The sequence below is a fragment of the Oncorhynchus keta genome, chromosome 35 (genome assembly GCF_023373465.1).
Source record: "Oncorhynchus keta strain PuntledgeMale-10-30-2019 chromosome 35, Oket_V2, whole genome shotgun sequence".
NCBI classification, from domain to species: domain Eukaryota; kingdom Metazoa; phylum Chordata; class Actinopteri; order Salmoniformes; family Salmonidae; genus Oncorhynchus; species Oncorhynchus keta.
In genome coordinates, this window is record NC_068455.1 from 73,648,874 (window position 1) to 73,673,358 (window position 24,485).

A 24,485-nucleotide genomic window follows, 5' to 3' on the forward strand; every position below is an offset into this window, starting at 1 on the left:
GTCTGTTAGCACCGTGTGCTAAGAGTTGTAGTCATCCAATCACTGATATATCATGGAGAGATTCCGGATTGAGAGATTGTATTGTAAACGTGTGTGTGTGACAGATGTGCCTATGAGAGAGGCAGACACTCGCTAGGTTTCCATCCAATTGCCCGACAGATTTTCATGGGAACATTCTAGAATCCGAATAAGGACAATATGCGCATTTTCCCACCAGTGGTGTTTCCAGCAAACTTTGGAACGCCGTTTGGGTCTTCGTGTGTCAATAAAGTTACACATCAAATAACACAATTCTATTATAGAATGTTGTGTGTGCTGAATTTGCACGTGCAAGCCAAGCCCACCACACCACTGCGATCACAATGCACGATTGTACAATAAATGTGTGTCATTTCACAGTTGTTACAGAGTCCCACAATAAGAGCTACGATGCTAATGTTCTCTGGGTGTCACTGAGTAGACTGATACTCCATGTCATCGATCCACAACCCCATAGGTAGGGCTGTACAGTGAAAGAAGTGGAAGCAGAGAGAACAGTCTGTGACTTGGGTGTCTGGAGGTTTTTGACCATTTTTAGGGCCTTCCTCTGACACCGCCTAGTATACAGGTCCTGGATGTCAGGAAGCTTGGCCCCAGTGATGTACTGGGCCGTACGCACTACCCTCTGTGGCGCCTTGTGATTGGATGCCAAGCAGTTGCAATAACAAGCGCTGATGCAGCCAGTCCAGATGCTTTCACTGATGCAGCTGTGGAACTTATTGAGGAGCTGAGGGGCCCAAGTCTTTTCAGCCTCCTGAGGGGGAAGAGACGTAGTCGCACCTTCTTCACATCTATCTTGCTGTATTTGGACCATGAGACAGTAGGTCCTTAGTGATATGGACACTGAGGAACTTGAAGCTCTCGACCAAAAGTACATCTCAGCTCTGTTAAAAGTGCACTCGAGAAAAACGATTGTATTTATCATGGTGATTCCGGAGTAAAATTAAAACGGAAAAATATACCTAACCAACATTATACGACTCGACGGAAAAGCCTTTAGTTGCTGAAATAAGTAAATGAATGAGGAGAGATTAGTCAGTGCAGAGATGTATTATAGGTCATGAATGTGTAGGGGACTTCTGAGAATGCTTTAGATTGCGTTTGGACCATAGGTATCAGAGACAGCATCCCGAGTGGACTTTCCTATCGTAGCGCTGTACCCACGGGTGCCATAGCAACGAGAAGCCCCAGGAGCCTTCGCAGCCGACAGTGACGTCAGATAGGAACGGCATGAAACACAACAGAGGGGAGATCATTTACCAGGGGCCCAAATCAGCTGAGGCACAGCAGCAGGAGAAACCCAGGTAGGGGTGTGAGTGTGGCCTCTTTTGAGGATTTTCTTTTGCATTGAATCTTTTGAGACTAGAGTTGCTTCAGACTTTTCTTAACAATACTATACAATACAATACTACTATACTATTGGTTGATTGTCTGTCTCCTCCAGTTCAGATAAACACCATCAACAAGGCAGAACTAAAGCAGAAAAAGGAGAGAGAGTGAGTGAGTGAGTGAGTGAGTGAGTGAGTGAGTGAGTGAGTGAGTGAGTGAGTGAGTGAGTGAGTGAGTGAGTGAGTGAGTTAGCGAGTGAGCGAGTGAGTGAGTTAGCGAGTGAGTGAGAGAGTGAGTGAGTGAGTGAGTGAGTGGTGAGTGAGTTAGAGTGGTGAGTGAGTGAGTGAGTGAGTGAGTGAGTGAGTTAGCGAGTGAGCGAGTGAGCGAGTGAGTGAGTGAGTTAGTGAGTGAGTTAGTGAGTGAGTGAGTGAGAGTGAGTGAGTGAGTGAGTGAGTGAGTGAGTTAGCGAGTGAGTGAGTGAGTGAGTGAGTGAGTGAGTTAGCGAGTGAGCGAGTGAGTGAGTGAGTGAGTGAGTTAGCGAGTGAGTGAGTGAGTGAGTGAGTGAGTGAGTGAGTGAGTGAGTGAGTGAGTTAGCGAGTGAGTTAGCGAGTGAGTGAGTGAGTGAGTGAGTGAGTGAGTGAGTGAGTTAGCGGTGAGCGAGTGAGTGAGCGAGTGAGTGAGTGAGTGAGTGAGTGAGTGAGTGAGTTAGTGAGTGAGTTAGTGAGTGAGTGAGTGAGTGAGTGAGTGAGTGAGTGAGTGAGTGAGTTAGCGAGTGAGCGAGTGAGTGAGTGAGTGAGTTAGCGAGTGAGTGAGCGAGCGAGTTAGCGAGTGAGTGAGTGAGTGAGTGAGTGAGTGAGTGAGTGAGTGAGTGAGTGAGTGAGTGAGTGAGTTAGCGAGTGAGTGAGTGAGCGAGTGAGTGAGTTAGCGAGTGAGTGAGAGAGTGAGTGAGTGAGTGAGTTGAGTGAGTGAGTGAGTGAGTGAGTGAGTGAGTGAGTGAGTGAGTGAGTGAGTGAGTTAGCGAGTGAGTGAGTGAGTGAGTGAGTGAGTGAGTGAGTTAGTGAGTGAGTGAGTGAGTGAGTGAGTGAGTGAGTGAGTGAGTGAGTGAGTTAGCGAGTGAGTGAGATAGCGAGCGAGTGAGTTAGCAAGTGAGTGAGTGAGTGAGTTAGCGAGTGAGTGAGTGTGTGTGTATATATATATATATATATATATATCCCATAGCTTCTTCCTTTTTCTTTTAGTTCTTGTGGATCAAATTGTTGCATGGTGTTTCTATATAAGATCAGTTGGTTTCAATGCCTCTGTTGAAATATAACATTTCAGTGACTCGGAAATTCCTTCTTTTTTTTCTTTTTTTGCTGAGTAAGATTTCAGCAGGACGTTTAACCCCCCCACTGTCTCTCTGCCCCTTCCTCTTTCTGTGTTTAGCGTTTTCTCATCCCCTCTCTCTCCCTCTCTCTCTCTCTCTCTCTCTCTCTCTCTCTCTCTCTCTCTCTCTCTCTCTCTCTCTCTCTCTCTCTCTCTCTCTCTCTCTCTCTCTCTCTCTCTCTCTCTCTCTCTCTCTCTCTCTCTCTCTCTCTCTCTCTCTCTCTCTCTCTCTCTCTCTCTCTCTCTCTCTCTCTCTCTCTCTCTCTCTCTCCCTCTCTCCCTCTCTCTCTCCCTCTCTCTCCCTTTATCTCTCTCTGTGTGTGTGTGTGCGTGCGTGTGTGCATGTGCATGACTTGTGTGTCACAGAGAAGTACGTGAAAAATGTGAGGTGCAGTGACTCCTGTCTTTGTCGATGATGAATCTCTAGCATTCTGCTGATGCAGGATAACAGCCTATTTAAGGCTCCTGCTCTCTCTTAGACAACTATTTTTCCCAGAATTCAACAGTTTTTACCAGAGCCATATATTTTAGAGAGTTGGGCCAACATTAAGAATTTTGAATATTGATCTAATTCTATAAATTCCGTTACATAACATTACACAGGAATATTTAAACGATGCTAACATGGCTGCCATAGAATGTTGGAGTGTCATGTTAATTAATGCATCATAATGTAGAACCCTCAATGTCTCAACTCTCTAAATACATGGCTCTGGGTTGGACCAGACATACTGTACATGTTCAAACACAGTACATTTCCGTAACCAACACACACTGCCAAAGCAACAGAAATATGAACATTTCAGCTCCTATTGAAAAGACATACACTCCAATCTCAAAGTATCCATAACAAACACACTTCCCTAGTATTAGGAAATAAGGGGAATTGAATTATTCTGGAGAAAAAAAGTTCAAAGAAGTGCAAAATTAATAATGCAACCTGATTGGTCAAAGGGGTTAAATATGTTCTCTTAAAGTGTTGTTGCCATCTAGTGGCCAAACTCGGCAACATTATTCCCTGTCCCAGGCCGAGCCGACACTGCTGCAAATATCTGCAGGAAGCTACTGTTGTACTAATGCTCTTTAGCTGCTAAATGACTTAAATGTAAAATGTAGATAGACACTTAACCTAGGTTGAGTCCCAAATGGTATCCTTTTACCCATAGGGCTCTGGTCAAAAGTAGTGCAAAAGTAACCCTTATAACCTTTATAACCCATATTACCCTTTAAAACCCATATTACCCTTTATAACCCTTATTACCCTTTATAACCCTTATTACCCTTTATAACCCTTATAACCCTTTATAACCCTTATTACCCTTTATAACCCGTATTACCCTTTATAACCCTTATTACCCTTTATAACCCTTATTACCCCGTATAACCCTTATAACCCTTATTACCCTTTATAACCCTTATTACCCTTTATAACCCTTATTACCCTGTATAACCCTTATTACCCTGTATAACCCTTATAACCCTTATTACCCTGTATAACCCTTATAACCCTTTATAACCCTTTATAACCCTTATTACCCTTTATAACCCTTATTACCCCGTATAACCCTTATAACCCTTATTACCCTTTATAACCCTTATAACCCTTATTACCCTTTATAACCCTTATTACCCTGTATAACCCTTATTACCCTGTATAACCCTTATAACCCTTTATAACCCTCATTACCCTTTATAACCCTTATTACCCTTTATAACCCTTATTACCCTTAAGTCGCTCTGGATAAGAGCGTCTGCTAAATGACTTAAATGTATGTAAATGTATTACCCTTTATAACCCATATTACCCTTTATAACCCTTATTACCCTGTATAACTCTTATAACCCTTATTACCCTTTATAACCCTTATAACCCTTATTACCCTTTAAAACCCTTATTACCCTTTATAACCCTTATTACCAGTTATAACCCTTTATTACCCTTTATAACCCTTATTGCCCTTTATAACCCTTATTACCCTTTATAACCCTTATTACCCATTATAACCCGTATAACCCTTTATAACCCTTATTACCCTTTATAACCCTTATTACCCTTTATTACCCTTTAAAACCCTTTATTACCCTGTATAACCCGTATAACCCTTTATAACCCTTATTACCCTTTATAACCCTTATGACCATTATAACCCTTTATAACCCTTATTACCCTTTATAACCTGTATTACCCTTTATAACCCTCATTACCCTTTATAACCCTTAGAACCCTTTATAACTCTCTACTGTTAGAAAGCCGGATCAACTCAGAATACCTAAGAGTGAATTAAACTATTTTGAAAAAGCAATTAAGGGAATAAACTGGAATGATCTCTTGTCCTATACAGACGTGGAAGCTGATAGTCAGGTTTTTCTATCGAAAATCAAATCCAAACCTGGCCAAAAGAGCACTCTTCCTTGGCTAAATGGAGAAATCTGGAAATTGATGAAAGAACGAGATTATGCTCTAAAAACAGCCCTAAAATCTAAATTAGAGCATGACAGACGTAGGTTTACCATGTTGAGAAATAAGATGATAAAAGAAATCAGACAGGCCAAGGCAAACGTTTTTATTAACATAATTGGTGAAGCAAAGGGAAATTCTAAATTGATATGGGAGAATCTAAAAAAGTTAACAGGGAAAGACCATAGTAACACTGCAAAAAGACTAGAAATCATGGTGAATAACAATCTAACACAGGATGCAGTCGAAATAGCAATAGCCTTCAATTCCTACTTTATTGACTGTCAGAGTACTGACACAGAACCCCTCCACTGGTTTCTTGGGCTCAGTGCTAGTGAATGACACTCAACCTGTCTTCATCATAAGGGAGGTTTCTGAGTCAAAGGTGAACAAGGTGATTAGCTCACTAAAGAACTCTAAAGCCAAAGATGTGTTTGGGATGGACTCTACCTTTCTTAAAAACTACAAAGAGTCACTCATTGGCCCCATTACTAAGGTCGCCAACACATCTATTGGTCTCGGTGTGTTTCCAAGGGTATGGAAGTCGGCCATAATAACGGCCATCTTTAAATCAGGCGACCCTGCTGACGTGAGTAACTACAGGCCCATTAGTATACTACCTGTGGTGTCAAAGGTTGTGGAAAAGTGTGTAGCAGAACAACTGATTGCCCACCTCAACAACAGCCCCTTCACAAATCACTCCATGCAGTTTGGCTTCAGAGCGAAACATTCCACAGAAACGGCCAACTGCTTTCTTCTGGAAAATGTGAAGTCCAAGATGGACAAAGGGGGTGCTGTTGGGGCTGTGTTTCTGGACCTAAGGAAGGCTTTTGATACTGTTAACCATGAGATTCTCATCACAAAATTGTCCAAGTTCAACTTTTCCCCTGATGCCTTGAGATGGATGAAATCATACCTTGAAGGCAGAACTCAGTGTGTCAGAGTGAGCAATGAGCTGTCGCCCACTCGTAGCTATGATGTGAGCGTGCCCCAAGGGTCAATACTGGGGCCCCTCCTGTTCAGCATGTACATTAATGATCTGCCTTCTATCTGTACTGGGTCTGAAGTTCAAATGTATGCAGATGATACAGTGATATATGTGCATGCAAAGAGCAAACAACAAGCTGCACAAGAACTCACTACTGTAATGGTCCAGGTTACAAAGTGGCTCAGTGACTCGTGTTTGCATCTCAATGTGAAAAAAACTGTTTGCATGTTCTTCACAAAGAGGGCAACAGATGCTACTGAGCCAGATGTCTATGTGTCAGGGGAGAAGCTCCAGGTGGTATCCGATTTTAAGTACCTTGGCATCATACTTGATTCCAACCTCTCTTTAAAAAGCATGTGAAAAAGGGAATTCAAATAACTAAATTCAATCTAGCTAATTTCCGATTTATACGAAATTGTTTGACTACAGAGGTAGCAAAACTGTACTTCAAATCTATGATACTCCCCCACTTAACATACTGCTTGACTAGTTGGGCCCAAGCTTGCTGTACAACATTAAAACCTATTCAGTCTGTCTACAAACAGGCTCTCAAAGTGCTTGATAGAAAGCCCAATAGCCATCATCATTGTCACATCCTTAGAAAGCATGAGCTCTTGAGTTGGGAAAATCTTGTGCAATACACCGACGCATGTCTTGTATTCAAGATCCTTAATGGCCTGGCTCCCCCTCCACTCAATATTTTTGTTAAACAGAAAACCCAGACATATGGCAGCAGATCCACAAGGTCTGCCATGAGAGGTGACTGTATAGTTCCCCTAAGGAAAAGCACCTTTAGTAAATCTGCATTCTCTGTGAGAGCTTCCCATGTCTGGAATACACTGCCATCAGACACACATAACTGCACCACACTTTCACAAAATGCTTGAAGACATGGCTAAAGGTCAATCAGATTTGTGAACATGGTCCCCAGCTGTGTATTGCTGCTTTCCATGTTGTTGTCTGTAGCTTGTGAGGTGTGGAAACACTGTTGCTTTTATGAATATTGTCTTTCTGCTTTTTGTCCTATGTTGCTCTGTCTGTATGCTACGTCTTGCTTGTCCTATGTTGCTCTGTCTGTATGCTATGTCTTGCTTGTCCTATGTTGCTCTGTCTGTATGCTATGTCTTACTTGTCCTATGTTGCTCTGTCTGTTCTATGCTATGTCTTGCTTGTCCTATGGCTCTGTCTGTATGCTATGTCTTTTACTTGTCCTATGTTGCTCTGTCTGTATGCTAAATCTAATGCTTGTCCTATGTTCACTGTATTATAATGTTGCTCTGTCTGTAATGCTATGTCTTGAAAACTTGTCCTATGTTGCTCTGTCTGTATGCTATGTCTTACTTGTCCTATGTTGCTCTGTCTGTATGTTCACTGTATTTTAATGAAAACTTGGACCAGACAGTAATGTTCACTGTCTGTAATGAAAACATGGACTTGACAGACAGTTGTCCTATTATAATGATAACTGTCTGACAGTATGCTATGTCTTTTACTTGTCCTATGTTCACTGTCTTATAATGATAACATGGACTGGACAGACAGTAATGTTCACTTATCCTATGATTGGACTCTGTCTGTATTATATGTCTTGGACTTGTCCTATGTTGCTCTGTCTGTAATGCTATGTCTTGCTTGTCCTATTATTGCTCTGTCTGTAATGTTCACGTATTATTGTCCTATGTTGCAGTAATGTCTGTATTATAATGTCTTGGACTTGTCCTATGTTCTCTGTCTGTAATGATAACATGTCTAGCTTGTTCCTGTATGTTGATAACATGGACTTGACTTGTTCTATGGTGCTATAATGTAACTGGACCATTGTAATGTTCACTTTTTAATAACCTGCCCAGGGACTGCGGTTGAAAATTAGCCGGCTGGCTAAAACCGGCACTTTTACTGAAACGTTGATTAATGTGCACTGTCCCTGTAAAAATAAAATAAACTAAACTAAATGTAATGTTCACTGTATTTTAATGATACCATGGACTGGACAGACAGCAATGTTCACTGTATTTTAATGAAAACATGGACCAGACAGTAATGTTCACTGTATTTTAATGATACCATGGACTGGACAGACAGTAATGTTCACTGTATTATAATGATAACATGGACCAGACAGTAATGTTCACTGTATTTTAATGAAAACATGGACCAGACAGTAATGTTCACTGTATTATAATGATAACATGGACTGGACAGACAGTAATGTTCACTGTATTATAATGATAACATGGACTGGACAGACAGTAATGTTCACTGTATTATAATGATAACATGGACTGGACAGACAGTAATGTTCACTGTATTATAATGATAACATGGACTGGACAGACAGTAATGTTCACTGTATTATAATGATAACATGGACCAGACAGTAATGTTCACTGTATTTGAATGAAAACATGGACTGGACAGTAATGTTCACTGTATTTTAATGATAACATGGACTGGACAGACAGTAATGTTCACTGTATTTGAATGAAAACATGGACTGCACAGACAGTAATGTTCACTGTATTCCAGGTTCCATAGATGAGGCCAACAACTCCAGTCAGTAGGACAAAGACATTGATGACATCAGTGTCTCGGATGAGGAGTGAGAGAAACCGATTGTCCAGAATCTTCGAGAAGCGTAGGAGACGCCCGTGTTTGATTGATTGTCCGACCCTGACGGTTAAGGTCAAGAGGATGGTCTCACTAGCTGTGAGAGGGATTGATCTATTATATTGTCCATCTTCCCTACAGTCCTAGGAACGGTAAGGCTGTAAGACTGCTACTGGTTTTTAATTTATAAAGAAATTGTATTGATCTCTACTGTACGCACAGATACAAATATAAATCTGTTATAGAGGAGTTTCTCTCAACCCTCTGGTACAGTGTCCATATTAGGACATCGTCAGGCATCAGACAAATCTGGGTCAGAATCAATGTCCTAATATGGACACCATACTAAGATTTTGTTGTCATAAGGTGAATGCACCAATTTGTAAGTCGCTCTGGATAAGAGCGTCTGCTAAATGACTTAAATGTAAATGTAAATGTTGTAATTAAATAAGGCTATAATAACTGTATTGAATATTCAGCTACATCCTTTCTGCTTGAGTGTACAGTGTGTGACATGGCGTTAAATGTGCTGTGATATTCATTAAAACCAAAAGGAGGAACTCCATCTATCCAACTTGCATTATGTGTCGCACTTGACACACACACACACACACACTTTGTTTCTGCCCGTTTCTCTCTCTGGGCCACACATGATTAGATAGCACACGTAGACAGGCTAGGACCAGATCCTGGGACATCGTAAATGACCTTTGACCTTTCACGTGCAGAGCTCTAGTCGACGACAACGCGCCTTTTGATTCAATCCCAGATTAAAGTCACAAATAAAAAATCATCATATGCCTGTAAAACAAGTCAAATCATCGTCTTCTCGGCGCGATCATCATCTTTCAAAATAATGGTTTGGCTCGAAGCTAAAAAAAATCATATATTTGCAATACTCAATCAAGTCCAATACATGATGACATCAAAGACTCACAATTCAATTCCATCCCTTCTTATCAATTTACACCATTAAATAGTATAATATACAACATCTTGACACTTAGGACTACGGAATAATGTCAGGTCCAAAGGCTAACCTCCCAGCCTGGTTACAGCGATCAACCAGCACAACCAATTAACAGCACAATATTATTCAACGTCTTTGAACAAACAACGTGCAACATCGAGTCCAGCTTTGAGCATTGCAGAGCAGAGTCCTTCTGTCTGTAAGGGGGGCGTTCACAAGACAAAGTGAGTTCACGAAAACGTATCGTCAAATGCACACAACAGTGACATGTAGTCCGACAAGACGTTGTCAAATCCTAACGACTCGATATGTTGTTGCATTGTTCTCCGTATCCTACATTTCCTCTCATATCCTCTCAGTACCTTGGCGATTGACAGCTATATATTTTATATCACGAAGATTTCAACACTGTTCAGTACCGATATCCTAGTACCGCGCAACAGACATACAAACAGTTGCTAAGGAACGGTTGGCATGACATTGGAGTGACCTTGCAGTAGCATGTTTGAGAATACGTTCTTCCGTGAGTCGTGTTGACTGAGAACATCAGGGTTGCAAAATTCCTTGGACTTTCCTTGTTGGAGGATTCCTGGATTTCCTGCTGTTTCCCTTCGGGTTAAAACATCTTCCAATCAGGATTTCTATAAAACATGGGAATTTGGGGAGTTACCTGGAATTTTGCAACCCTGTAAAACATACACAGTACCACAAACCCTTTATATACAGTACCAGTCAAACGTTTGGACACACCTACTCATTCAAGGGTTTTTCTTTATTTTCTATTTTTTTTTCACTGTAAAATAATAGTGAAGACATGAAAACTATGGAATAACACATATGGAGTCATGTAGTGACCAAAATAATGTTAAACAAATCTAAATATATTTTAGATTTGAGATTCTTCAAAGTAGCCAACCTTTGCCTCGATGACAGCTTTGCACACTCTTGGCATGCTATCAACCAGCTTCATGAGGTAGTCACGTGGAAAGAATTTCAATTAACAGGTGTGCCTTGTTAAAAGTTAATTTGTGGGATTTCATTCCTTCTTAATGCATTTGAGCCTATCAGTTGTGTTGTGACAAGGTAGGGGTGGTATACAGAAAATAGTCCTATTTGGTAAAAGACCAGGTCCACAATATGGCAAGAACAGCTCAAATAACCAAAGAGAAACAACTCCATCATTACTTTAAGACATGAAGGTCAGTCAATCAGGAAAAAACATGAAACACTACGATGAAACTGGCTCTCATGAGGACCGCCACAGGAAAAGGAGACCCAGAGTTACCTCTCCTGCAGAGGATACATTCATTAGAGTTACCAGCCTCAGAAATTGCAGCCCAAATAAATGCTTCACAGATTTCAAGTAACAGACATCTATCTCAACATCAACTGTTCAGAGGAGACTGTGTGAATCAGGCCTTCATGGTCTAATGCTGCTAAGAAACCACTACTAAAGGACACCAATAATAAGAAGAGACTTGCTTGGGCCAAGAAACACAAGTAATTGACATTAGACCGGTGGAAATCTGTCTAAATTTGAGTCCAAATTTGAGATTTTTAGTTCAAACTGCCGGTTCTTTGTTAGATGCAGAGCACGTGTACGGATGATCTTCGCATGTGTGGTTCCCACTGTGAAGCATGGAGGAGGAGGTGTGATGTTGCTTTTCTGGTCACAGTGTCTGTGATTTATTTAGAATTAAAGGCACACTTAATCAGCACTCTGCAGCGATACGCCATCCCATCTGGTTTGCGCTTAGTGGGACTATAATTTGTTTTTCAACTGTACAATGACCCAAAACACACCTCCAGGCTGTGTAAGGGCTATTAGACCAAGAAGGAGAGTGATGGAATTTTGCATCAGATGAGCTGTCCTCCACAATCACCTAACCTCAACCTAATTGAGACGGTTTGGGATGAGTTGGACCGCAGCGCGAAGGAAAAGCACCCAACAAGTGCTCAGCATGTGTGGGAACTCCTTCAAGACAGTTGGAAAAGCATTCCACATGAAGCGGGTTGAGAGAATGCCAAGAGAATGCAAAGCTGTCATCAAGGCTACTTTGAAGAATCTAAAATACTACATGATTCCATGTGTTATTTCATGATTTTGATATCTTCACTATTATTCTACAACGTAGAAAATAGTCAAAATAAAGAAAAATCCTTGAATGAGTTGGTGTGTCCAACCTTTAGACTGGTACTGTGTGTGTGTGTATATATATATATATATATTTATATATACACACACACACACACTTTAACATTCGCTTGGTTATATTTATATATTAACACACAATTATCTCTGTATAGATTTGTCATAAATACGACGGAGAGGGACCGTTGTCATAGCAACGGTCACTTTACAACACACACGCACACAAATGTGTTCTTTAAGTTTCGCTTTGTAAAGTGCAAGGCAACATACAGTAAACTCGAACGACACAGTAAAATGAATGACACACACAGTGTCGTTTGCACATACACACACAATCGTCATATGTCATTTTAAACCAGTGCGCCCGGTAAGAAACCTCATTAAAGCCTCTAACAGCAGCATGCTAATGGTACAGTAGCACATTCATATAGCGAACAGTTTATCTGATTGACTATAAACATAATTATTTCAAGTTTGTTCAGCATTAAATTGATTAAATAAATGTTCAAGATATTACAGGACGTTGTAATACATGTTGTTTCCTAATTTATTATTATTTATGAATTTATTCTTCCTATTAATAACGTAATAAAAAAATAAAAAAAGCCCTACCCAATTTCTACAAGAGAATATATATATATATATATATATTCATTCAATCGAGACCATTAAGGAATGTATAAGCTCATGGTGAATGTTTGTCCTAACCACAGATCTAGGATCAGATTTCTAATTCTAATCTTGACCTTAGATCAGTGTCTACTGGGCTACTTCTTCCATCTCATAGGATAGTGAGGAGTGGAAGGCATGCAGGGAGGGAGACATCAGGCCAGTCATACTACCTTATGAATATTCACACGGTAATATGAATATTCACACTGTAGTATGAATATTCACACGGCAGAACAAATATTCACACAGTAATATGAATATTCACAAGGTAATACGCACAAATGTAGTACATTCCTCAATATGACCCTGCAATAGTCTATTTTTTGTTTTACATTTATGAGTCTCCAGTTAATCATTTGAGATGTTGTTTACATTGTTGTTCATTTGTATTTTTGTTGTTCTTACGGCGATAGGAACAGAAAGCAAAGTCGTCTTAAGACTTCAGATTTCTCAAGGAAACTAAAAAGTCCTGTAAGTTGTCACGAAAGTCAATAAAGATTACAAAAAAAGAGAGAAAAGAGGAAGGGTAGTGTAAACGCCTGCCAAAAAAATGAGTTATTTAAAAATAAAAACAAAAATGGCTGCTCATGTCATGCAAAGGAGAGCTCCGCCTACGTAAACACATTGCGTCGTCAAGGAAACAAGTTGCTAAGAGAGCGTCTCTTCTCCTTCTCTGCTTTCATCTCAAGAAGCCACGCCCACCTCCTGGGTCAGCAGGCCAAATAGAACCAATAACAGGACCCCAATGGTGAAAGGATGCAAAGCCACACCCCTTAGTTAAAAATAACTCCTCCCTAATTTCAAAATGGAGAACATCGAGAGTCAAGGGGGAGGTGTTAGCTGAAAGGCGGGAGGGTCGTGGAATCATTTTGTACTTCTCACCCCTCGGTAGGTAAAGCCCACGTCCCGTAGGAAGAAGAGGGTGACACCTCTCGCCTCCCCTGGCTGCCATGGCGATGGGTGTACCTTGTTAAGCCTTTGCGTTTAAGTTCCTCAATTGCCCGTCTCATTTGCGCCACCTTTAATATCCCAAGATCCTGTTGGAGAGAGACAGACAATAACAACAATAGTTCCCCATTTGTTTTATACAGTATATTTGATGGTACTCTTATAAAATCACTACAGGTACTTTATATATCAACTCAAATAACTTCATAATCAAAAGTCAAATTATGTAGAAAATGTACACAACAAATACATAATCATTTGGTGGGTGCGTATGCACTATTGTACACGTGTGAATTGGAAATGTTTTTTTTGTTTTTTTTGCATATCCAATTTCTGGGTCTGCCATTATAAACAGTTGGAGCAATTTGGGTTAAGTGCCATGCTCAAGGCACACCGACAGATGTTTTACCTTGATGGCTCAGGGATTTGAACTAGCAGTCAAAATACCGGCCCAAAGCTCTAACCGCAAGGCTACCTGCTGCCCCATGTGGTCTAATGCCAAGTTATTCATAATTCCACATATATTTGACCAGGGTTGGTAAGAAAATCCCCAGACAATAATCAGGTTCTTACTTTTGGTTGCCATCAACACTGGGCCTTAGACCCAAAATGCTTTGTGTTAAAACCAAAATGGCCTAGTTTCCTATTGTGCTTTAGGCCTCAAAGCAGGGGGCCTGGCCTGTATCCTTACCTGACAGAGAGCTATTGGACTTCTGCTTGTGGAGCTTCTCTCTCTCCCTCTTCACCTTGGGCATCATCTTCATCTTAATACTGCTCTTACCGCTCACCCTCACAGTGTCCTGGAGAGAGAGAGATGGATGAGAGGAAAGGAGAGAGCGAAAGGATAGAGGGAGGACGGAAGGAGATAAATATAAGTTGAGTGGTTGAATAAAAATGACTCCTGCTGTTTTTGATTGCAAACACACACTCACAGCCACCTCCTCAGAGCAGTGCATGGCAGGGCAGATCCAGTGTATGTCGTCCAGCTTGTGGAGTTCAGCGCTCAGACTGCTGAGAGTAGAGAGGAGCTCCTCTTCCTGGGGAGAATCCACCTGAAACAGTGACACGGGGGAGGAGAGAGGGAGGAAGGTGGGGGAGAGAGGGGAGAATGGGGGAGAAGGGAGGTAGGGATGAGAGGGGAGAAAGGGGGAGAAGGGAGGTAGGGATGAGAGGGGAGGGAGGAGAGAAGGAGGAGAGGGAAGGAGGAGAGAGGAAGGGAGAAGGGAGGAGAGATGGAAGGGAGAAGGGAGGAGAGAAGGGAGGAGAGAGGGGAGAGAGGGGAGAGAGGGAGGAGAGGGAAGGAGGAGAGAGGAAGGGAGAAGGGAGGAGAGATGGAAGGGAGAAGGGAGGAGAGAAGGGAGGAGAGATGGAGGGGAGAAGGGAGGAGAGATGGAGGGGAGAGAGAGGAAGAAGAGGAAAGGAGATGGAAGGAGAGAGGGAGGGGAGAGAGAAAGGAGAGGGAAGAGCGAGGGATAAGAGAGGGGAAAGGGGAGGAGAGAGGGAGGGGAGAAAGAAGAGCGAGGGAGGACAGGGAGGGGAAAGGGGAGGAGAGAGGGAGGGAGGATAGAGATAGATAACAGAGACATACTATTAGAAACCTTTTTTCACACAACTGAGCCAAACAGAACCGCACCAATTAGACAATCTGTACTGAGTTGGTCAGTTTACGAATTCACTATATTAGCTGAACCAGAGCCGTACAGTAGGGGGTTATAGTATACCAGTAGGGGTTGGTCCTGTACTGTGAACCAGGGTCATGTGTGGTGCCAGAGGTTACAGTATACCAGTATACCATTAGGGGGTTATAGTATACCATTAGGGGGTTACAGTATACCATTAGGGGGTTATAGTATACCATTAGGGGGTTACAGTATACCATTAGGGGGTTACAGTATACCACTAGGGGGTTATAGTATACCAGTATACCACTAGGGGGTTATAGTATACCATTAGGGGGTTACAGTATACCATTAGGGGGTTACAGTATACCATTAGGGGGTTACAGTATACCATTAGGGGGTTACAGTATACCAGTATACCACTAGGGGGTTATAGTATACCAGTATACCACTAGGGGGTTATAGTATACCAGTATACCACTAGGGGGTTATAGTATACCATTAGGGGGTTACAGTATACCAGTAGGGGGTTATAGTATACCAGTAGGGGGTTATAGTATACCAGTAGGGGGTTATAGTATACCATTAGGGGGTTACAGTATACCAGTAGGGGGTTACAGTATACCAGTAGGGGGTTACAGTATACCAGTATATCAGTAGGGGGTTACAGTATACCAGTAGGGGGTTACAGTACACCAGTATACCATTAGGGGGTTATAGTACACCAGTATACCATTAGGGGGTTATAGTACACCAGTATACCAGTAGGGGGTTACAGTATACCACTAGGGGGTTATAGTATACCAGTATACCACTAGGGGGTTATAGTATACCATTAGGGGGTTATAGTATACCATTAGGGGGTTACAGTATACCATTAGGGGGTTACAGTATACCAGTATACCACTAGGGGGTTATAGTATACCAGTATACCACTAGGGGGTTATAGTATACCATTAGGGAGTTATAGTATACCATTAGGGGGTTACAGTATACCATTAGGGGGTTACAGTATACCAGTATACCACTAGGGGGTTATAGTATACCAGTATACCACTAGGGGGTTATAGTATACCATTAGGGGGTTACAGTATACCAGTAGGGGGTTATAGTATACCAGTAGGGGGTTATAGTAAACCAGTAGGGGGTTATAGTAAACCAGTAGGGGGTTATAGTATGCCAGTATACCATTAGGGGGTTACAGTATACCAGTAGGGGGTTACAGTATACCAGTAGGGGGTTACAGTATACCAGTAGGGGGTTACAGTATACCAGTATATCAGTAGGGGGTTACAGTATACCAGTAGGGGGTTACAGTACACCAGTATACCATTAGGGGGTTATAGTACACCAGTATACCATTAGTGGGTTATAGTACACCAGTATACCAGTAGGGGGTTACAGTATACCAGTAGGGGGTTACAGTATACCAGTAGGGGGTTACAGTATACCATTAGGGGGTTACAGTATACCATTAGGGGGTTACAGTATACCATTAGGGGGTAACAGTATACCAGCAGGGTGTTATAGTATACTAGTAGGGGGTTATAGTATGCCAGTATACCAGTAGGGGGTTACAGTATACCAGTAGGGGGTTACAGTATACTAGTAGGGGGTTATAGTATACCAGTAGGGGGTTACAGTATACCAGTAGGGGGTTATAGTATACCAGTAGGGGGTTATAGTATACCAGTATACCAGTAGGGGGTTATAGTATACCAGTAGGGGGTTATAGTATACCAGTAGGGGGTTATAGTATACCAGTAGGGGGTTATAGTATACCAGTAGGGGGTTATAGTATACCAGTAGGGGGTTATAGTATACCAGTAGGGGGTTACAGTATACCAGTAGGGGGTTATAGTATACCAGTAGGGGGTTATAGTATACCAGTAGGGGGTTATAGTATACCAGTAGGGGGTTACAGTATACCAGTAGGGGGTTATAGTATACCAGTATACCAGTAGGGGTTACAGGATACTAGTAGGGGGTTATAGTATACTAGTAGGGGGTTATAGTATACTAGTAGGGGGTTACAGGGGGTTACAGATACTAGTAGGGGGTTACCAGTAGGGGGTTATAGTATACCAGTAGGGGGTTATAGTATACCAGTAGGGGGTTATAGTATACCAGTATACCATTAGGGGGTTATAGTATACCATTAGGGGGTTATAGTATACCAGTAGGGGGTTATAGTATACCAGTAGGGGGTTACAGTATACCAGTAGGGGGTTACAGTATACCAGTAGGGGGTTACAGTATACCAGTAGGGGGTTACAGTATACCAGTAGGGGGTTACAGTATACCATTAGGGGGTTACAGTATACCATTAGGGGGTTACAGTATACTAGTAGGGGGTTATAGTATACTAGTAGGGGGGTTATAGAATACCAGTATACCAGTCGGGGGTTATAGTATACTAGTAGGGGGTTATAGAATACCAGTATACGAGTAGGGGGTTATAGTATACCAGTAGGGGGTATAGTATACTAGTAGGGGGTTATAGTATACCAGTATACCAGTATGGGGTTATAGTACACCAGTATACCAGTAGGGGTTACAGTATACCAGTAGGGGGTTACAGTATACCAGTAGGGGGTTATAGTATACCAGTAGGGGGTTATAGTATACCAGTAGGGGGTTATAGTATACCAGTAGGGGGTTATAGTATACCAGTAGGGGGTTACAGTATACCAGTAGGGGGTTATAGTATACCAGTAGGGGGTATAGTATACCAGTAGGGGGTTACAGTATACCAGTAGGGGGTTACAGTATACCAGTAGGGGGTTATAGTATACCAGTATGGGGTTATAGTATACCAGTATACCAGTAGGGGGTTATAGTATACCATTAGGGGGTTATAGTATACCAGTAGGGGGTTATAGTATCCCAGTAGGGGGTTATAGTATACCAGTAGGGGGTTATAGTATACCAGTAGGGGGTTATAGTATACCAGAAGGGGGTTATAGTATACCAGTAGGGGGTTACAGTATACCAGCAGGGGGTTACAGTATACCAGTAGGGGGTTGTAGTATACCAGTAGGGGGTTATAGTATACCAGTAGTTTCCCCTCCAGCAGCATCGTGGTCTCCAGCTGAAGGACTCTACTGCTGTTCACGATCTCCACTGCTGTACTGCGACTCAGACACTGAAGAGCACAGACAATTGGTGAGGACAACACTTCAAAATGGTTACCCATTTCACCACAGGAGGCTGGTGGGAGGAGCTCTTGGAGGACAGGCTCATTGTAACGGCTGGAATGGAATATATGGAACGGTATCAAACATCTGGAAACCACACTTGTGACTGTTTCATTCATTCCATTCCAGCCATTACAACGAGCCCATCCTCCTATAGCTCCTCCCACCAGGCCATCCTCCTATAGCTCCTCCCACCAGCCCATCCTCCTATAGCTCCTCCCACCAGCCTCATTGTATTTTGATGTTCAGAGATGTAAAGAAATTGGAAAAGGCCCTGAACACACAACGCAAACTCTTATACATCATCCTTTTGATTTGAATACCGTTGAAATAAATGATGTTGATCAGGAAAGGGATGATGGGAAGAGTAGCTATAGACATGTAGAGTGTCTGCTGGGTAGTGTAGTTGTTTTACCTCAGGGCTGGACGGCTTGGAGGGGAAGGCTTCACTGAGGACCAGGGCACTGGCGTTGACAGCATGAGCTAACTCCTGTTCCACCAGCTTGTGTGTCTTAGCCGCATCTCTTATCCTATTGGACAATACAACACTGTATTAATGTTATCCTATTGGACAATACAACACTGTAATAATGTTATCCTATTGGACAATACAACACTGTAATCCTATTGGACAATACAACACTGTATTAATGTTATCCTATTGGACAATACAACACTGTAATAATGTTATCCTATTGGACAATACAACAATACAACACTGTAATAATGTTATCCTATTGGACAATACAACACTGTAATAATGTTATCCTATTGGACAATACAACAATACAACACTGTAATAATGTTATCCTATTGGACAATACAACAATACAACACTGTAATAATGTTATCCTATTGGACAATACAACACTGTAATCCTATTGGACAATACAACACTGTATTAATGTTATCCTATTGGACAATACAACACTGTAATAATGTTATCCTATTGGACAATACAACAATACTGTAATAATGTTATCCTATTGGACAATACAACACTGTAATAATGTTATCCTATTGGACAATACAACAATACAACACTGTAATAATGTTATCCTATTGGACAATACAACAATACAACACTGTAATAATGTTATCCTATTGGACAATGCAACACTGTATTAATGTTATCCTATTGGACAATACAACACTGTATTCATGTAATCCTATTGGACAATACAACACTGTATTAATGTTATCCTATTGGACAATACAACACTGTATGAATGTTATCCTATTGGACAATGCAACACTGTATGAATGTTATCCTATTGGACAATGTAACACTGTATTAATGTTATCCTATTGGACAATGCAACACTGTATTAATGTTATCCTATTGGACAATACAACACTGTATTAATGGTATCCTATTGGACAATACAACACTGTAATCATGTTATCCTATTGGACAATACAACACTGTATTAATGTTATCCTATTGGACAATGCAACACTGTATTAATGTTATCCTATTGGACAATGCAACACTGTATTCATGTTATCCTATTGGACAATACAACACTGTATTCATGTAATCCTATTGGACAATACAACACTGTAATCCTATTGGACAATGCAACACTGCAATCATGTTATCCTATTGGACAATACAACACTGTATTCATGTTATCCTATTGGACAATACAACACTGTAATATATAATAATAATAACACTGTATTCATGTAATCCTATTGGACAATGCAACACTGTATTCATGTTATCCTATTGGACAATACAACACTGTAATCCTATTGGACAATACAACACTGTATTAATGTTATCCTATTGGACAATACAACACTGTATTCATGTAATCCTATTGGACAATACAACACTGTATTCATGTAATCCTATTGGACAATACAACACTGTAATCCTATTGGACAATACAACACTGTATTAATGTTATCCTATTGGACAATACAACACTGTATTCATGTAATCCTATTGGACAATACAACACTGTAATCCTATTGGACAATACAACACTGTATTAATGTTATCCTATTGGACAATACAACACTGTATTCATGTAATCCTATTGGACAATACAACACTGTATTCATGTAATCCTATTGGACAATACAACACTGTAATCATATTGGACAATACAACACTGTATTAAGTGCTGTGATAGAAATGAAACCATTGAATTAGAATTTTTGAATTGAAACGTCACTACTTTTTCATATGTAATTACATTTTAGAAATATGTATTTCCTGTCTAAATAGACCTAAACTTGGGTCAAGGGTCAAAATGACAGTTTGGTTCTGGTTTTATACTTTCTATTCCATGTTCTGCAGCAGCTTCTCAAGAACACAGAACACAGGACAGGACTCACCACTGCTGAGATGTCTTATTTTAAAGTGATCGGAAAAGGTCAAAAAGGTCAAGTACAGGTCAATGATAACACCTTAGCAAATCATCTGTCAGGTCAAAAAGGTCAAGTACAGGTCAGTGATAACCCCTTAGCAAATCATCTGTCAGGTCAAAAAGGTCAAGTACAGGTCAGTGATAACCCCTTAGCAAATCATCTGTCAGGTCAAAAAGGTCAAGTACAGGTCAGTGATAACCCCTTAGCAAATCATCTGTCAGGTCAAAAAGGTCAAGTACAGGTCAATGATAACCCCTAAGCAATTCATCTGTCAGGTCAAAAAGGTCAAGTACAGGTCAATGATAACCCCTAAGCAAATCATCTGTCAGGTCAAAAAGGTCAAGTACAGGTCAGTGATAACCCCTAAGCAAATCATCTGTCAGGTCAAAAAGGTCAAGTACAGGTCAGTGATAACCCCTTAGCAAATCATCTGTCAGGTCAAAAAGGTCAAGTACAGGTCAGTGATACCCCCTTAGCAAATCATCTGTCAGGTCAAAAAGGTCAAGTACAGGTCAATGATAACCCCTAAGCAAATCATCTGTCAGGTCAAAAAGGTCAAGTACAGGTCAATGATAACCCCTAAGCAAATCATCTGTCAGGTCAAAAAGGTCAAGTACAGGTCAATGATAACCCCTAAGCAAATCATCTGTCAGGTCAAAAAGGTCAAGTACAGGTCAATGATAACCCCTTAGCAAATCATCTGTCAGGTCAAAAAGGTCAAGTACAGGTCAATGATAACCCCTAAGCAAATCATCTGTCAGGTCAAAAAGGTCAAGTACAGGTCAATGATAACCCCTAAGCAAATCATCTGTCAGGTCAAAAAGGTCAAGTACAGGTCAATGATAACCCCTAAGCAAATCATCTGTCTGGAATCTTAAATTCAACAGTTTTGTCCATTATCTCAAGATACAAATCTTAATGCTTTAATGCAAAACTGAGATTTTGTAAATATTTGAAACAACTTATGAATTTAGAATTGTTATACTACGCATTATGCAAATGAGTTAATGCATTGCAATGTTCCATTCATTTAAATGGGAAAAGTGTAAATGCTTCTACTCTTAAACCTTTTGAGATAGACACTCCAAACTAGCTTCATGTTTACACTGAGGAGTAGGTGAAACACACAGAGAGGAGTAACAGTACGTTTAAATGACATTACATCATCATGAACACAAAGCAGGGTAACTATTTACCATTTTGTAACAGTTAGCCTACTGTATTTATGATCAGTTATTAGATGTTGTAGTCTAACTGATTAGACCTAAAGTACCAAATTATACACCCACCCTGTGTCTATGTTACCTCTATACACCCACCCTGTGTCCATGTTACCTCTATACACCCACCCTGTGTCCATGTTACCTCTATACACCCACCCTGTGTCCATGTTACCTCTATACACCCACCCTGTGTCTATGTTACCTCTATACACCCACCCTGTGTCCATGTTACCTCTATACACCTCCATACACCCACCCTGTGTCCATGTTACCTCTATACACCCACCCTGTGTCCATGTTACCTCTATACCTCTATACACCCACCCTGTGTCCATGTTACCTCTATACACCCACCCTGTGTCCATGTTACCTCTATACACCCACCCTGTGTCCATGTTACCTCTATACACCTCTATACACCCACCCTGTGTCCATGTTACCTCTATACACCCACCCTGTGTCCATGTTACCTCTATACACCCACCCTGTGTCCATGTTACAGTACCTCCATACACCCACCCTGTGTCCATGCTACAGTACCTCCATACACCCACCCTGTGTCCATGCTACAGTACCTCTATACACCCACCCTGTGTCCATGCTACCTCTATACACCCACCCTGTGTCCATGTTACCTCTATACACCCACCCTGTGTCCATGCTACAGTACCTCCATACACCCACCCTGTGTCCATGTTACTTACCTCCATACACCCACCCTGTGTCCATGCTACAGTACCTCCATACACCCACCCTGTGTCCATGCTACAGTACCTCCATACACCCACCCTGTGTCCATGCTACCTCTATACACCTCTATACACCCACCCTGTGTCCATGTTACCTCTATACACCTCTATACACCCACCCTGTGTCCATGCTACAGTACCTCCATACACCCACCCTGTGTCCATGCTACAGTACCTCCATACACACACCCTGTGTCCATGCTACAGTACCTCCATACACCCACCCTGTGTCCATGCTACCTCTATACACCCACCCTGTGTCCATGCTACCTACAGTACCTCCATACACCCACCCTGTGTCCATGCTACAGTACCTCCATACACCCACCCTGTGTCCATGCTACAGTACCTCCATACACCCAGCCTGTGTCCATGCTACAGTACCTCCATACACCCACCCTGTGTCCATGCTTACCTCCATACACCACCCTGTATCCATGCTACAGTACCTCCATACACCCAGCCTGTGTCCATGCTACAGTACCTCCATACACCCACCCTGTGTCCATGCTACAGTACCTCCATACACACACCCTGTGTCCATGCTACAGTACCTCCATACACCCACCCTGTGTCCATGCTACAGTACCTCCATACACCCACCCTGTGTCCATGCTACAGTACCTCCATACACACACCCTGTGTCCATGCTACAGTACCTCCATACACCCACCCTGTGTCCATGCTACAGTACCTCCATACACCCACCCTGTGTCCATGCTACAGTACCTCCATACACACACCCTGTATCCATGCTACAGTACCTCCATACACCCACCCTGTGTCCATGCTACAGTACCTCCATACACCCACCCTGTGTCCATGCTACAGTACCTCCATACACCCACCCTGTGTCCATGCTACAGTACCTCCATACACACACCCTGTGTCCATGCTACAGTACCTCCATACACCCACCCTGTATCCATGCTACAGTACCTCCATACACCCACCCTGTATCCATGCTACAGTACCTCCATACACCCACCCTGTATCCATGCTACAGTACCTCCATACACACACCCTGTGTCCATGCTACAGTACCTCCATACACCCACCCTGTGTCCATGCTACAGTACCTCCATACACCCACCCTGTGTCCATGCTACAGTACCTCCATACACCCACCCTGTGTCCATGCTACAGTACCTCCATACACCCACCCTGTGTCCATGCTACAGTACCTCCATACACCCACCCTGTGTCCATGCTACAGTACCTCCATACACCCACCCTGTGTCCATGCTACAGTACCTCCATACACCCACCCTGAGAACTGAGCTGCCTGCTAGAAGCTGGACAACAGTGAGAAAAATAGGACTTTTGAATTTGTTCAATGTATTGGTATGTAGCTATGATGTCATCGATTGTAGCGCTGCAGCCACTGAATTCTGGTAGTTTTCACTTGAAAGGGAAAAAAAAGCATCAAATCACAAACACCACGCACACACACACCACACACACACTAAAAGAGATTGAAGGGTACTGCTGTTTAATGGTGTTTCTCTCTCATCCATTATCTGGCACCTGACACCAGAAAGGAGACATACAAAATATAAACTGACCAATCAAAATACAAACATCTAAACTGACCAATCAAAATACAAACATCTAAACTGACCAATCAAAATACAAACATCTAAACTGACCAATCAAAATACAAACATCTAAAATGTCATTGAACACACACACACCTAGTGATGAGCGTAGTGCCAACATGCCTCGCTGCTGTGTACACACACACACACACACACACACACACCTAGTGATGAGCGTGTCTGCCAACA

At 41.8% G+C, this 24,485-nt stretch overlaps 1 protein-coding gene and 1 long non-coding RNA gene across 13 annotated transcripts in view; both read right to left on the bottom strand.

The window, feature by feature from the left end:
* Positions 1 to 8,179: 8,179 nt before the first annotated feature.
* The window catches only part of LOC118379640 (diacylglycerol kinase delta-like), a 101,496-nt gene continuing 85,190 nt past the window's right edge, over positions 8,180 to 24,485 (bottom strand). For 4 of the 5 annotated variants that reach the window (XM_052497712.1, XM_052497711.1, XM_052497714.1 and 1 more), the window contains 5 exons: positions 18,760 to 18,874; positions 18,182 to 18,292; positions 14,461 to 14,580; positions 14,220 to 14,328; positions 8,180 to 13,617 (listed from right to left, as the gene is read on the bottom strand). In XM_052497712.1, coding sequence (XP_052353672.1) covers positions 13,574 to 13,617; positions 14,220 to 14,328; positions 14,461 to 14,580; positions 18,182 to 18,292; positions 18,760 to 18,874 — 499 coding nt within the window. In that variant the 3' untranslated portion in view covers positions 8,180 to 13,573. The remainder of the gene's footprint in view (positions 13,618 to 14,219; positions 14,329 to 14,460; positions 14,581 to 18,181; positions 18,293 to 18,759; positions 18,875 to 24,485) is intronic. The other variant, XM_052497713.1, reaches the window with a different exon arrangement.
* On the bottom strand, positions 22,832 to 23,756 carry LOC127916205 (uncharacterized). 8 transcript variants are annotated; one of them, XR_008093892.1, is made up of 5 exons: positions 23,708 to 23,756; positions 23,428 to 23,497; positions 23,218 to 23,252; positions 23,048 to 23,082; positions 22,832 to 22,908 (listed from the first exon to the last, which is right to left on the bottom strand). It is a non-coding gene; the product is annotated as an uncharacterized LOC127916205 (long non-coding RNA). The 8 variants fall into 8 exon arrangements; XR_008093891.1 differs by lacking the exon at positions 23,048 to 23,082 and adding an exon at positions 23,148 to 23,182; XR_008093888.1 differs by lacking the exon at positions 23,218 to 23,252 and adding an exon at positions 23,323 to 23,357.